Below are 16,912 nucleotides of genomic sequence, written 5' to 3' on the forward strand. Positions count from 1 at the left end.
TGAGGATGTAATCTCTTCTTAGTATCCTCTAGTCCCTTCCTATATCCCTTCTTAGGTTATTATAGTCCCTTCTGAATGGTTATTATAGTCTGTATATATTTTAAGTTTTAATGTAGTTATTTATTTTATTTCTAATAAAATCTGATTTTCAAATGAACTTCTGTTCAATTTTAATACCATATATGATATTAACTTCATATTAGATTATAAAAGTTATAATTTAAATTTTAGGGGAAGGAGGGTGCGGCTGCTACCCTGTAGTCGTCGCTTGTTGCACTAGAGTTTAACTTTTGTGTAACAAAGCTTCAGGTAATTAATTAAAAAAAAAATCCACAAAATAAGTTTTTCAAAGACAAGTAAATAACTCCATTAAACAAAAAATGAGCAAAAATAAAATTAAATAATCTACCAAGCGTGAAACTGGCACAAATCAGCATCGATAAATAAATGAACCCCAAAACGAACAGAAATTACAATAAATAACCGAGTCAAACTTGAAACGAGCAGGCTCAAAAAAGTGAGAGGCGACTATTAAAGATGGCACTAGCCATTTCAATTTCCGATCGAATGAGCCCTTTTTGAAGTTTCTACGACAACGCTTTCTATGAAAACCCTATTTGCCCCAAGGGCATAACTTATAACCCGTGCCCTGAGGGCTGTGGTTGGGCTGTCATCTTCAAAGACCTAGTTTCCAGAACTTTCAACTACGTTGAACAAAATGGCTATCTAAAAATTTTGATTGGACCTATTTGGAGAAATGGTGGGTGTGAGAGGTGGGTTAGTTGTCCTCCAGTCACTTTCGACTATTAAAAAGGGCACTAGCCATTTCAATTTCAAATCGAATGAGCCCTTTTTGAAGTTTTTACGACAACGCTTTCTATGAAAACCTTATTTGCCCCCAGGGCATAACTTATAACTCGTGCCCCGAGGGATGTGGGGGTGTTGTCATCCTCAAAGACCTAGTTTCCAGAACTTTCAACTGCGTGGAACAAAATGGCGATATTAAAATGTTGATTGGATGTGTTTGGGGAAATGGTTGTCCTGAGAGGGGGGTTAGTTGCCATTCAATCACTTTCGACTATTAAAAAGGGAACTAGCCCTTTCAATTTCCAATTGAAGGAGTCTTTTTTGAAGTTTCTACAACATCGCTTTCCATAAGAACCTTATATGCCCCGAGGGTACAACTTACACCCCTTGCCCTGAGGGCTGGGGGGGGGAGGGGTTGTCATCCTAAAAGACCTAATCACTTTAGGGAAAAGGTGGGCGTGAGAGGGGGGTTAGTTGCCATTCAATCACTTTCGACTATTAAAAAGGGAACTAGCCCCTTCAATTTCCAACTGAATGAGCCTTTTTTGAGGTTTCTACAACATCGCTTTCTATAAGAACCTTATATGCCCCCAGGGTAAAACCTACAACCCTTGCCCGGAGGGCTGTTGGGGGAGGGGTTGTCATCCTTAAAGACCTAATCACTTTCGACTATTTAAAAGGGCACTAGCCCTTTGAATTTCCAATCGAAAGAGCTCTTTTTCAAGTTTCTACGACAAAGATTTCCATAAAAGACCTTGTATGCCCCCAGGGCATAACTTATAACCCTTGCCCTGAAGACTGTGGGGTGAGTGTCCTGCTCAAAGGTATAATTTCCTGAACTTTAAACTGCGTGGAACAAAATGGCTATCTATAAGTTTTGGATTGGATGTGTTTGGGGAAAAGGTGGGCGTGGAAGGAGTGTTAGTTGCCTTTCAATCATTTTCAACTATTAAAAAGGGGACTAGTCATTTCAATTTCCAATTGAATGAGCCCTTTTTGAAGTTTCTACGACGACGCTTCCCCCCCCCCCCACAGCCCTGAGGGCTGTGGGGGCGGGGGGGTTGTCATCCTCGAAAACCGAATTTCCAGAACTTTCAACTACGTTGAACGAAATGGCTATCTCAAAATTTTGATTGGATATGTTTGGGGAAAAAGTGGTTGGGAAAGGAGTTCTAATTGCCCTCCAATCACTTTTGACTATTAAAAAGGGCACTAGCCCTTTAAATTTCCAATCGAATGAGCCTTTTTTAAAGTTTCTACGACAAAGCTTTCTATAAAGACCGTATATGCCCCCAGGGCATAACCTTCAACTTCTGCACTGAGGGCTGTTGGGGGTGTCTTCCTCAAAAACAAAATCTCTATCTGGAAACCATCTACGCTGAACAAAATGGCTATCTCAAAATTTTGATTGGATGTGTTTCGAAAAATGGTGGGTGACGAAGGGGTTTTAGCTACCTTACATTTATTTCCTACTATTAAAAAGGGCACAAGCCACTCCGGTGCCCAATTGAATGAGCCCTTTTCAAAGCTTTGGTAAGGACTTCTTCGATACGAAATGTCCTGCTCTAAAGGGAAAAAATAATAAGTGATACCTTGTGTCAACATTGTTCTTTACTTAGGCAGTGGAATTGCGCTGCCTATGATCTCGTATATTCTATTCCACAAAATCCGTTGAGTGCAAATACGCAATGCTGAATTGCCATTAATATTACTGAATAAACAGAGTGTAATAATCATTCAGTTATTATGGAGTGCATATATTTTAGGGACAAAACCGCCACCGCCCGGTAGTATGTCCTCTGAAATTTGGGTAAGTAAAAAATTACACTTTCTTTAGTTCTAAACTGATTGTCTTAGAATTGTGGTTGTCTTAAACTGTCTTAGAATTGTTACTTGATATTGTATTGGTGCTCTTAGGGCTAAAACTTCTGTTTTTTGGCACAAGAGAGCATGAATTTGCACCATGCTGTAATGTGATCTCCTCAGTCACTTAAAAAAGGCGGTATAATCTCAAAATTCCATTAAAATGAACCCTCTCCTAATATACTTCCACTACTGATCCAGTACGTTCATCCCTGGGAAAGAAAACCCTACAACAAATGAACATGTATTTGTAACTATCCTACTCAGGGAATAACGCAAAATTTCGAGTTTTTGTATATTAGAACTTGATACCCACACTTTACTGTTCTTAGACTGGTTGAATTTCATTGTATAATATCATCAACATCTAACCCAATTTTTGGAATTCTCTCCGTTTTATTGGAAGTTATTCATTTTATTACTCTTATAACATTTCTGCAGATGTATTCAAATAAAAGAATTTTGTATATTTGGAACCAGTGCAAAAATTAAATTTATTTCATTTAGGCTATACATGAAATAAGTCTGATTTTTACAATTAATTAAATTAAATTTTAAAATATATATAAGAATATATATATTGTTATAATTTTTTTAGAGTTATGTTTTCTATTGATACAGGTTGCTCTTTGGGGAGGTGATCAGAGAATTTATGCTAAGTTTCAACGAATGATGCTTAACAAATTATTAGCTAAACTTTAAGGCAAGAACTTGGACGTTTGAAGAGTGTCAGTCCCACCCCTCTTATTAATATATTACATCTTCGGCTCGTATCAACGTCATTCTAACTTTATTTGTTAATGTGTCCGTTTAATTTCTGTCCCTTTATAGTACCATATTGAGGGTTGTCCCAAGTAGGAAGGGAGCTCGCCTCCACAGTCGTTGAAGTTGAAGTTAAGCTTTTGCTTGCCAATGTTTTACAAGAAATATCGCCTCTATTTTTTAGGGAGATCTGAAATGCCAAAAACGGTTTTGTAATGGGTAAATTTGTAAAGGGGATTCATGGGAGAAATATTAGAGAAATTGGAAAATATTGCAAAGAGAAACGCTGCAAAAGTATCTAAAATAAACTGCTTGTCAATGGTAACAAGGAAAATAATAACAAATAATAGGCAGTGCAATAGCGCTGCCTAAGCAAAGAACGATGGTGGCACAATGTTTTGTTTTTTTTCTACGGTTTTTTTCTAAGGTTAAGGCATATAAGGTTCTTATAGAAAGCTTTGTCGTAGAAACTTCAAAAAGGGCTCATTCGATTGGAAATTCAAAGGTCTAGTGTCCTTTTTGATAATTGAAAGTGATTGGAGTGCAACTAACTCCCCTCTCACGCCCACCTTTTCCCCAAACATATCCAATCAAAATTTTGAGATAGCCATTTCGTCCAACGTAGTAGAAAGTTCTGGAAATTAGGTCTTTGAGGATGACAACCCCCCCCCTCCACACACACATTCCTCAGGACAAGGGTTGTAACTCACGCCCTAGGGGCATATAAGGTTTTCATACAAAGCCTTTTGTTCAAAAAGGGCTCATTCGATTGGAAATTGAAATGGCCAAAACCCTTTTTTATAGTCGAAAGTGATTGGAGGGCAACTAACCCCCCTCTCACAAATTTATTCAAACACATCCAATCAAAATTTTTAGATAGCCATTTTGTTCAACGTAGTTGAAAGTTCTGGAAATTAGGTCTTTGAGGATGATGACCCCCTCAAAGCCGCCAGGTCAAGGGTTATAAGTTATGCCCTGGGGGCATATAAGGTTTCTATTGAAAGCTTTGTCTAAGAAACTTGAAAAGGGCTCATTCGATTGGATATTTAAAGGGCTAGTGCCCTTTTTAATAGTCGAAAGTGATTGAAGGGCAACTAACCGCCCTCTCACGCCCACCTTTTCCCCAAACACATCCAATCAAAATTTTTAGATAGGCATTTTTTTCAAAGTAGTTGAAAGTTTTGGAAGTTAGGTCTTTAAGGATGACAACACCCCCCCCCCTCACAGCCTTCGGGGCAAGGGTTGTAAGTTAGGCCCTGGGGGCATATAAGGTTTTTATAGAAAGCGTTGTCGTAGAAACTTCAAAAAGGGCTCATTCAATTGGAAATTGAAAGGGCTAGTGCTCTTTTCAATAGTTGAAAGTAATTGGAGGACAACTAACCCCCCTCTCACGCCCACCATTTCCCCAACACATACAATAAAAATTTTGAGATATTCGTTTTGTTCAACGTAGTTGAAAGTTCTAGAAATTAGGTGTTTGAGGATGACAACCCTCCCCCCACAACCCCCAGGGCAAGGGTTATAAGTTATTCCCCGGGGGCATATACGGTTTTTATAGAAAGTTTTGTCGTAGAAATTTCAAAAAGGATTCATTTGATTGGAAATTGAAAGGGTTAGTGCCCCTTTTAATAGTCGAAACTGAAGGGAGAGCAACTAGCCCCCCTCTCAAGCCCACGATTTCCCTAAACACATTCAATCAAAGTTGTGAGATAGCCATTTTGTTCAACGTAGTTCTGGAAAGTTCTGGAATGTATTTGAGGATGACAAACCTCCCAGAGCCCCCAGGGCAAAGGTTGTAATTTATACCCTGGGGCATATAGGATTTTTTAGATAGCGTTGTCGTAGAAACTTCAAAAGGGGCTCATTCAGTTGGAAATTAAGAGGGCTAGTGCTCTTTTTAATAGTCGAAAGTGAAAGGGTAACTAACCCCCTCTCACGTCCACCATTTCCCCAAACACATCCAATCAAAATTTTCAGATAGCCATTTTGTTCCACGTAGTTGAAAGTTCTGGAAATTAGGTCTTTGAGGATGACGCTTCCTCCAGAGCCCTCAGGGCTAAGGTTGTAGGTTATGCCCTGGGGCCATATAAGGTTTTCACTTAAATCTTTGTCATAGAAACTTTTTAATAGTCGAAAGTGATTGGAGGGCAACAAACCCCCCTCTCACCGTTAATTTGGGCATATTTATTTTTTAGTATAATCTAAATAAAACACGTTACAGTCAGCATAACTAAAATAGAACATTCCAGTGTTCAAACCTTTTTAATAGTAGAAAGTGATTGGAAGGCAACTAACGCCACTCTCACGCCCACAATTTCACCAAATGCATCCAATCAAAATTTTGAGACAGACATTTTGTTCAATGTAATTGAAAGTTCTGGAAATTAGGCTTTTTCCAACGCTGTCATAGAAACTTAGAAAAAGTCTCATTCAACTGTGAGTTGAGAGGGCTAATTCCCCTGTAAATAGTCAAAAGTGATGAGAGGATTATTGACCCCCCCCACGCCCATTGTTTTCCCAAGCATTGCTAATCAACATTTTGATATAGCCATTTTGTTGAACGTAGTTGAAGGGTAGGAAAATTATGACTTTGAGTATGACGACCCCCACACAACCATCAGGGCTAAGGCTGTAAGTTAAGACCAGGGGCATATAATGTTTTTATAGAAAGTTTTGTTGTAAAAACTTCAAAAAGGGTTCTTTCGACTGGAAATTGAGAGGAATATTGCCCTTTTTAATAGTCGAAAGTACCTGGAGGGAGAGTCGCCTCCCCACGCCTATCACTTCCGCAAAAATTTCCGATCAACATTTTGATATGGTCATTTTGTTTAACTTAATTCAAAGGTCTTGAACTTATCTCTTTGAGGATGACAAACCTCCCCCCACAGCCCTCATCACAAGGGTCGTAAGTTATGCCCTTGGGGCATGTTTGTTTTTGGTAGAAAGTTTTGTTACGGATACTTCAAAAAGGGCTTATTTGACCGGAAATTGAGAGATTAGCGCCTGTTGCGGTAGTCAAAATTCTTAAGAGGGCAAGTTTTGATATAGTCATTTGTTTCAGCCCATCAGAAAGGCAGGGAAATTTTATATTTGAAGATAACAAATCCCCCCAGCCCTAAGGGCAAGGGTTGTAAGTTATGCCCTGGGGAAATATAGGGTTTTATAGAAAGTGTGGTCATATAAACTTCGGAGGGGGCTCATTGGATTGGTAATAATAAGTTCTAGTGCTCTTTTTAAGAGCCAAAGTGATCAGAGGGAAGCTACTCCCTCCACCCTACACACACGTCGTATTGTCCCGAAATGTGTCTAATAAAATTTTTTTGAGATAGCCATTCTATTCAAAATAGTCTAAATATCATATAACAAGGTTTTGGGGTTGAAACAAAGCCCAGAGATTAGGGGCAAGGGCTGTAAGTTATGCCCAGGAGGTATTAAAGGTTTTTACGGAAGGGCTGGTTGTTTCACCTTAGAAGAGGCTCAGTCTTTCTCCCTGAAAAATTCTATTTCAATATTAAATGAACAGAAATTATTAAAAAAAAACTTTTTGCACAAAATAAGTTTTTCAAAAAAAGTAAAGAACTCTATTAAACCAAAAATGAAAAATAATTAGAATCAAATAATCTACCAAGCAGACAACTACCACAAATCAGCATCATTAAATAAATGAAACCCAAAATAAACAGAAATTAAAATAAGTCAAACTCAAAACGATCAGAAATTAATCTGAGTAGAGCTCTAAACCCTAATCTTTCAAAAAGCCAAAATATAATTTGCACTTTACTGAAAAAAATTCTTTAAAATGTTTTCACTTTTATAACTTTAAGAACAAAAAAATTAATTAAGATTTAAGGAATAAATATCAGCATATGTATATTAAACCGACAATGGACATTTTTTTAGTAAATTCATTTGAATTTTTCTCAGTACTGTACAAATTATATTCTGGCTTTTAGTAAGCTTGGGGCTTAAAACCCTCCTGAGATTAATTCCTGCTCGTTTTCATTTTGACTTATTTTAATTTCTCGTTGTTTTGGGTTTCATTTATTTATTGATACTGATTTGTGGTAGTTGTATGCTTGGTAAATTATTTTATTCAATTTTGTTTTTCATTTTTGGTGTAATGGAGTTCCTTACTTTTTTTTTCAAAACTTATTTTGTGAATTTTTTTTTTTTTAATAATTAATAAATTAACACCTCATCAATATAAATAGCTTAAATAAAAAGGAACTACATAAAAATATTCTATGATTAGGATATCCTATGATCAGGATAAGTGTGTGCTCACCTGAAGGAATCTTCGCAGCGACCGAATAGTATCAAGTAAATGTAATAATTTCATTAACATTAAAAGTTGCTCTGCAACAATAGATACATGGATTCCTTTATTTTCCTTAATATTAAATGAAAAACAAATCAATAAATAAAAATAGCCACTACTAGGAGGTCAACTAACCTGTACGCAGTGTTTTTTTTAATTAATTAAATCATATCATCAATAACATAAAAATAAACACAACAAAGAAGAACGAAAAGAAAAAAAAACACAACCAAACCGTGATCTTCACGAGGAACCTGCTCTAATTTAGAGCTCCTAATAATGTCCAGGAGGCTATTCTAGAGGGTTAAACTTTCGTAACGAGAGATATTGCTGACTTCACAGAAATTCTTTTCTAATATACTAGCTTATCAGCGTTCCTAGTAGGATGGAAATGTTAATCAGAATTAGTAGAAAACACAACAGCAAAATAATTTGGCACAGTCTCGTTCCAATATTTGTAGGCCAGGGTAATCCCGTTATTGAACAGCATTCAAAACATTAAATTTCCGGGGGAGCTTTTTTCTCCCACTAACATTCATAATGCACGCTTAAGGGCTGAGCAAACGTATCCTTTTTCGGGTGCAGATTTCAGCAGCTCAGTTGGCAAACGGTAGCGATACAAAAAAAACGTCTTTTGCATGAGATTTTCAAAACCAAACATCGTGGACCCCAATAGTCAACTGTAGGTTGTCAATAGTTCTATGATTGATCTCAACTTATTATTTAGTTCATTTATTATTATTAAGCTTTTTTATCATTATTATTAAGCTCTTTTAATGTAAAATCTTTATTCTTTAAAAAAAATATTTCTATTAAAATATTTCAATTAAATTTTTTTAATGAAATTAATTATTTCATTATTAAATTATAAGGTCCTTTCATTATTATTGTTACTTAGTTCTTTTGATTTTCTTGTTGAAGGGAAAGAACCGATTTAGGATTCCTTTTTTTGATGATAATGATGAAATTCAGCGCCGTTTATGTAAATTGGCGCTGAAATTAGAAAATATTTCCGTCGGTAAAATCGGCGCTGAAAAAGCCTACCTGTGTCCAGCCTACTGGTCCAAAAATTTGTTCCAAATGAGGGGATGCTTGAGGTTAAATTACCACTCCAGTGGCGCCAATTGGATTGGTTATTGGGAGGACACCAGTACCCCTTAGATTTTCTGTACCGACTTAGGTTAACATGGGATTTCTGGAAGTCAGATTCCCACAGGATTTCTGGAAGTCAGATAGAAAATTAACATGGGGTTTCTGGAAGTCAGATAACTGAAGCTCCTAGCCCCTCGCACCTGTGCAATACGGTCAGCTGTTTCCAGGTGTTCTACCATCTTTATATGATTAATATGACATGATTAATATGGCACTGATTCTCATCTGCAAATTTTTGCTTTTAAATCGATTCCTTCTGAACACATAAAAAAACCGGTAACTAAAAATGAACTGACAATATTTGAAGCATTGAATTTAGTTTGAAATAAAGCGCCAATAAACCCCCAGCACTTTTTGGTAATTTCTCTTCATTTTTAGACTAATTTCGTTATTCATTGTCATTTGTGTTTGTATTATGATTAATTAAATAGAACAAGCAAGGGTTTTAAAATAAAAGTAGAGAGTAACACTAAAACTCAAAAGGAGAAAAATTATCCTTTATATGAGTAGTATCCCCTCAATTTAGTTTGGAAGTCAGATAGGAAGTTAACATGGGATTTCTGGAAGTCAGATTCCCATCGGATTTCTGGAAGTCAGATAGAAAATTAACATTGGGTTTCTGGAAGTCAGATAACTGAAGCTCCTAGCCCCTCAATCCTGTGGAATACGGTCAGCTGTTTATAGGTGTTCTACCATCTTTTATGATTAATCGGAGTGTGGTCGGGATATTTAACAACTACCAATAATAGGAGTTACTAGCCCATGCGTTTCGGGAAATTCCCCAAGATTTCGGGAAATTCTATTTCGGGGGTATCTTCATTAAAATACTGCATTTTCGGTATTTTATCTGTAAAATCCAGAAAAAAACATTCCATCCTAGATATTACAGAATACATCCCCCACAACTTTTTCATGATTTGAAGCCCCTGCAACCCTCCATATTGATCGTAGAGGTCTTGTTTTAGAGATCAAAAAGGTGCAGAGATGTAAAATGATATGAAGGCATAAATAATGGTGAAGTCATAGAAGACCAAGTTCTTTTAAGATAAGTTTATTTTGCCCGCTTACCTTCATATAAAAAAGAAGGGTAAATAAACGAAAAAGGAAAAAAAATACAAAGAAATATTCAAACTTTGTATAGGCAGAAACAGAAAATGCAAAATTAATCCAACCAACATTCCTATATAATATGAAAAAGGCAAAAATGAAACAAATCATCCAGGTGTTTTTTAAAACAATCTATCTATTGCGCAACCGTAACAAATAGAGGATCAAAGCTGAATATCTTTAAAAATGAAACTATTCGGGAAATATAACAGAAAATTCAATAGAAATTTTAATGGAAAATATAATAGAGAGGTCAAATAACGATAATATCCTGATAAAAGCTTTTCGTAAGACTAATAATTTAAAGTAAAAGCCAGGCACAAGCTTCTTACAATTCTCTACGAAATGAGAAATTATAAAAAATGTCAAGTGCATGAGAATTATCAAGTTATAGTAGTCAAATAGTAGCATTAATACAACACAAACATGCTACGAAAGGACAGTGAGTCATTGTCCGTAGAGATATAGTAAGCCAACACCGGAAGCCGGACCCTTTTCCATCTATTTGATATGACTTAAGCCGAAAAGTAGCACTTAGCTCGAAAAATCGCTACCGGCTTGCTGGTTACACGGACGACCCTTTCCTGGCCACTTTAGAGTGCTTGAAGTTACTCACGGCTTCTTGTTCAACAAATCGTGCTACCCTCCTTGTACTAAAGACAGCAAATTAATCTAGCGTCCCGCAAGATCATTATATCGTGAGTAGCTCGAAGAACCGCTACCAATTTACAGGTTACACAGACTGCCCTTTCCTGGCAATTTAAGGGTGTTTAAGGTTAATCACGGCTTCTTATTCAAGAAACTATGCTACCCAGCACGAGCTACAGACAGCAAATTAATCTAGCGTTCTGCAAGGTCACTATAGCTGGAATTAAGTGCTCTATCTGATGTCTTCTATAATAGACGATTTATGGAGCACGCCTTAATAATATTAGATGGCGCATGGAATAATCCAAATCGGGCAAATGCTACTCGACAAATATTGGAGGAATTGAATAGATGGCGAGTATTCCTTATTTTATATGAAAGCGGCTGTTGGGGGAACAATTAGATATCATGTCGGAATTGATGGTTCGTTTGACACTATTTTAACAAGTTTTTCAATATGTTTTCACTAGCAGCCTTCAAATCTGCCACTTTACGGAAATAATTTATTCCAGATGAAGAAGATTGGACATTCACTAAACTCAAAAATAGGAACATCTATCATGCACCAATCTGTGTTTTGTTGTTGTTTTTCTTGTTTTTCCTCTTGCTGTATACTTGGAGAACCTTTAAAGAGCGTCGTTTAACCGTTAATTCATGTTTTCGTCATAAATTATTGTAATATTAAACAGTACGATTGAATATCACGAATTAAACATTGGAGCTATTAATTGAGCAGAATGGATAAGAAACATGCGTATGGGTATTAGCCTCTACTGATTTGGTACTCCAGTGAGTTGTTATTGGTTATGATATCATATGATGTTTTCCCAGCTTACCATTTAACTTTACTTTTTCTTCCTTACCTTAGGCATTGAAAGAACGCCGTGATGTCTCCAGTTCTGCTGACTGTGATCCAATTGTCTGGACGAATAGAAGGCTCATTGAATGGATACGATCCATTGATCTTGGAGAATATGCAGACTCTCTTAGAGGTAATGTGAAAATTATGTGTACTTTTAACTATCTAAATTTACTCTTAAAAATTTATACTTTTATTATTGTTAAACTCTTTCTTAACACTTACATTCAATCTCAAGATTGACCTTTCTTGTTGAATGGTCTCTCTTGGCAGATTAGGTGAAAAAGAAAGATCATGAAACAGTTTGTGATACCTTGGATGTGAAGGAAGATTTGCTCTGTGAGGAGGAATTAGCGACAGTACTAAAAGGACTAAAAAATAATAAGGCTCTAGGTGCTGATAGGGTGGTAAATGAGTTTCTTAAAAATGGTGGCTCTGAGGTTAGAAATAAGTTACTGATAATTATGAATGTGATTTTTGAAAAAGGGGAAGCACCTAACGACTTTAGGAAAACCTTAATTAAGCCACTTTATAAGAAAGGTGATAAAAGTGAGTGTGGTAATTATCGAGGCATCTGTCAGGTTTCTATAGGTAGTAAATCACTTAGTAATATGATAGTGTTTAGACTGAGAGATGCCGTAGACAAAGTTTGAAGAAAAGAATAGTTTGGTTTCAGAAAAGGTGGAGGATGTGTCGACCAAACTTTCACTCTTAGACTAATAATTGTGGAGTGCCTGATTCTTCAAGCACTTTAGTCCTAAGTTTTATAGATTGTGAGTAAGCGTTCGATTCAATTGATAGAAAAGTTTTAATTAAGGTTCCATCCTTGTATGGTATACCGTAAATACATTAAAGGAATTAGTGCTGTGTACGAGAATTACACTGCTGTGGTTAAGGTCGGAAATGAGGTTAGCAGCTGGCTTTGTGTTAAATCAGGAGTTAAACATGGTTGTGTTCTATCCCCCTATATATGGATCATTTTGTTGGAATTGTTCTCAAAGAGCACAGGGAAGGCAATGGGAGACCACGGAATCAAATTGGGAGGATAATGTCTCCTGGACTTAGATTATGCTGATGATCTAAGTATCCTAGATGAAAGTGTGAGCAAAATGAATAAAGTTTTAGAAGTTTTGCGAGTTCAGGGTGCTAGAATAGGTTTGAAAATTAATGTTAAAAAGACTAAGTCACTAAGGCTAGGAATAAGGAATAAGGCTCAATGTGTTTTTTCACAGATGAAAGAAGTTTGGAAGAATAGGAAGATAAGTCTGCAAACCAAGATTAGAATATTAGAAGCTAGAGTGATGACAGTGGTCAAATATGGCTCTGAAGCATGGGCGCTCCGAAAAGCGGATAAAGATTTGATAGATGTTTTCCAGAGAAATTGCTTACGGATTGTTCTGCGTACCAGGCTAACTGACCGTATTTCAAACAATAGGCTGTACAAAAAATCGGGTTCAATACCGCTCTCTAGGACTATAATGAAAGAAAGGTTGAGGTGGCTAGTTGTGCGGATGAAGGATGACGGTTATATGAAAAATGTGGTTCAATACCGCTTTCTAGGGCTATAATGAAAGAAACGTTGAGGTGGCTAGGACACGTTCTGCGGATGGCGGATAATAAACTGCCGAAGATAGTTCTTTTCAGCCAACCGTCTAAGGCTAAACGGAAAGTAGGTCGTCCACATCTTGGATGGAAAGACGTCATTAAGAAATGTTTAAAGGAAATGGAAGCTTCATGGGAGGGTGTAAAAAGGGAGGCTTTGAGTAGATTGGGATGGAGGAAGAGTGTGTGTAGCTGTGTTGGCCTCAGGCGGCTAGGTGCTGCGGTGAGTTGTTAGTAGTAGTAGCAGATTTTGTATATTAGTTTTAAAATAGTAGAGAATAAAAAAGTAACTCATATATGCATTTAACAAAAAAAAAACTTTGTGGAACATTATAATCTCAATAAACCTAAAACTCTCTAATTTATGACAAAAACCAGAAAGGTATTGCAGAGTTCGGAAAAAAGTCTATTATCTTTTAATTTTACTTACTTACTCAACTACCATCCGAGTGGCTTGGCCGACTTGGGGCCTCTGCCCTGATTGCATCATTACAGTATTTTTATTATGTTTTCATGGCAACACTCGGGAGTTTGTTCTTTGGGTGATAGGCACGAATTTTCCTTTCAAGGGCTATTTTAGGTTGGGGTTGGGCTAAGTTGGGTGTGGACTAATGCTGGACGGGTCCTAATCATCAAAGCTGTTTGAGTTGGATTGTCTGCATGACGCTTTGAGAGTAGTTTAGAGAGAACGATAGCTGTTCGTTTGATACATTATCCATGTAAGTGATTCCAGCAAGCATTTCAGAGCTATTTAACTTTGAAAGCCGCCAGTCGGCGTTTGTCATCAGCTTTTAGGGTTCATGTATCTACTTCATACGTTGCAAACAAAATCATTAAAGCGTAGAAAAGACATACGTTCAGCTTTATGGACCGGTATTTATTTTACAAAACAGAGCACAGTAACTGAAAACATTCAGAGGCAAAATCCAGGTGTCATTTTATATCATTGGAGGAGTAATTTGTGGATGTCAGTACACTCCCTAGGTACGTAAAGTGATCGGTGATCCATTCGCTTTCCTCACCCTGAACAGTGACTTTGGTGTGAGTGATATATGTGTCTGTGTGCCATGCTAATTGAACTTGGTCATCACTTTGTTCTTGCTGGGGTTTATCTTCATACCAAAGAAACTAGCTGAGTCACCAATAATAATATTTACATTTGCTTGGTGCTCCTCTATTTTTCCATTCAGAAGATTGATGTCATCACATGCACGAGCATATGCAATTTATATCCCCTTAAGACTACCCTTGTGTCATTAGGGGCAAGTGCCAGCACAACATTCAGGAATTGGCAAAAGAGAGTGGGTGAGAAGAGACATCCTTTTCGGTTACCATGTTTCTATCTACCTGGCGTATAGTTTACTTCTCGATTTGGCTTTTGAGTTGTCTGAATCTATCCTTGCTTTCTCTATCTTGCTTGTTTTGGAGAGTTTGTTTCTCGTCACACACGTCTCTAGTCTCCTGGGTAATCCTTGGCATGTTTCTTGCCGATCTACGGCCAAGGACCAGCTCAGCTGTCTCATGTTATTACCATGCAATTTTGCATTAAAAGCAGATCAATGTCAGTTGGGCTAAATGGGACAGCTATTTCTTGCATGAACTTCGATAGTCGTTCGTCTAGCTGCTCTCAATATTTTTGTTCCATCATCTAATCTTTCAGGCTTCCACTTGATATCTTCGATCTTCTTGCTTGGATTTGACAATTACCTTTAATTTTTGGCGAAATGATTCCATTTCTACTTCCATCGGTCAACTTCCACTTTCCGCTTCTATTTCCATCGATTAGATTACGGTATGCAATCTATCATTTTGGGAGTCCTTCCATCGGGGGACCACCAAGCAGCTTTTTGCTTTAGCTGGTGCTTGAACATTGTGTTTGTTACAAAAAGCTCGTTATCTTACTTACTTACTTACTTAAGTCCCATCCATCCTCATGGGACGTCTTAGGACCACTCCTTTCAAAGAAATCCAATGAACTAGGGCTCGATATGCTGTTCTGTCAAGGGTGGTTTGGGATAGTTGGGTAATGTGTTTTTGGTCTAAGTTTTCGATCCACTTTTTGCGCAGTCTTCCCCGTGGTCTAAGCCCTTCAGTTGTCTCTTCAAGCGCGATCTTGGGTAGGCGTTTGGGATTCATTCGTTTTACGTGGCCGAACCAGCGCAGCTGCTGTTTTCGAATTTTGTCCTGGATAGTGTCTTGCGATAGTGTCCGGATAGTGTTCTTTCTTCGGACTTCTTCGTTTGTGATATGGTCAGTATATTTGATCTTGGCTATCCGGTGCAGACATCTCATTTCGAACGCAAGGAGATTGCGCTCGTTTTCATCTTTTAATGTCCAGGTTTCACACCCATATAGAGCAATGGGTATGATCAGACTATTGAACAGATGCAATTTCAGATGGCTCCAAAGGTGGTTATATTTCCAGATTTTTGATAGTCTTTTGAAGCTAGAGCTAGCAAGACTGAGGTGGCGTTTAATGTTAACAGTGTGGCAGTTGTCAGCTGTTAAGAGACTGCCGAGGTAAAGGAATTGATCGACTCTTTCCACTTGTTCACCGTCTATTACTAGGGGGGGTTTGTTATCTCCTGTCGTGATGTGACCATGATTTTGGTCTTGTTTGCGTTAATTTGCATATCAAATGGCTTTTTTGCTTGGGAGATACAGTCAGCCTGTCTCTGGAGTTCTTGAGCGGTAGTGGACATCTGGACAATATCATCCGCATATGCTAGTCTGTCAATTAAGATTCCTCCTATTCTGACTCCATATTCGACGGGTATCAGGGAGAGGATGGCATGCAGAAACAGGTTAAACAAGTGCGGCGAGAGGATGCATCTTTGTAGGACCCTGGAAGTTGTTGGGAATTCACCACAGAGCCCATCAGAGGTCAGTATTTGACTTTTAAATTGGTTGTACATGTCCTCAGTGATTCTGACTATTTCATCTTGGACACCATAGTGTCTTAGAATATGCCACAAGCCTTTCCTCCATATTAGGTCAAAGGCCTGTCGGAAGTCAATAAAGAGCTGATAGAGGTCTCTGTTAAACTCGATGAACCGTTCCATCATCTGACGCACAGTAAAAATTTGGTCAATAGTTGATCGTCCCGATCGACTCCCCGCTTGATACCCGCCAAGAACAGAGGTGGTGATTGCTTGAATTCTGCGAAGCAGGGTCTTGGTCAGAATTCTGGTTTGGTGGCTTGTGAGGCTGATGGGCCGGTAGTTGTCACATTCTTTCTTCGAGCCTTTTTTGTGTATTGGGACTATTGCTGCCTTGCACCACTGCTGCGGGACGTGTCCAGTAGACCAGGTGACTGATATAAGACTGTGGTATAGGTCGACAACGTCTTCTGAACCAACATTTATCAGTTCAGCAGTGACACCGTCTGGCCCCGGAGGTTTGCCTAACTTTAGGGATTCTATAGCTGCTTTGGTCTCACTTCTAAGCGGAGGTGAGGGGGGTCTCGATCTATTAATGGGAAGGAGTTTAGGACATTTGGGTCGGTCATTATGTTAGCAGAATTAAATTAGTCAGTCTCCTCTGCTGTTGGTCTGCCCGAATCTAAATTCGCTTAAGATATCTTCGATTCCACTATTTTTAGCTCCCAAGACGGTATTGAAGTCCCAAAGGAGTATAACAATGTCTTTCTTTGGAAATCTGCAGTATTCATCCGACCTTGAAGAATTGGGAGCTTAAACCTGTACCGGAAATGTTACTGAGCTTGCTTGCCAACTCCTTTATGTTTGTTCCAACTTTTCTCCCAGAAATCGGGCTATTTACTTTTCACTATCTGT

The 16,912-nt window shown here is 37.9% G+C and overlaps 1 protein-coding gene across 4 annotated transcripts in view; it reads left to right on the forward strand.

Moving 5' to 3' along the window:
- Liprin-gamma (liprin protein kazrin) overlaps positions 1-16,912 on the forward strand; it is a 212,433-nt gene that overhangs the window by 181,879 nt on the left and 13,642 nt on the right. For all 4 annotated transcript variants that reach the window (XM_089107912.1, XM_089107906.1, XM_089107920.1 and 1 more), the window contains exon 13: positions 11,526-11,649. In XM_089107912.1, the coding sequence (XP_088964038.1) occupies positions 11,526-11,649 (124 nt within the window). The remainder of the gene's footprint in view (positions 1-11,525; positions 11,650-16,912) is intronic.

This window comes from Artemia sp. Qi Xiang Cuo, chromosome 1 (assembly GCF_049724085.1).
Source record: "Artemia sp. Qi Xiang Cuo chromosome 1, ASM4972408v1, whole genome shotgun sequence".
Classification (NCBI taxonomy): Eukaryota; Metazoa; Arthropoda; class Branchiopoda; order Anostraca; family Artemiidae; genus Artemia; species Artemia sp. Qi Xiang Cuo.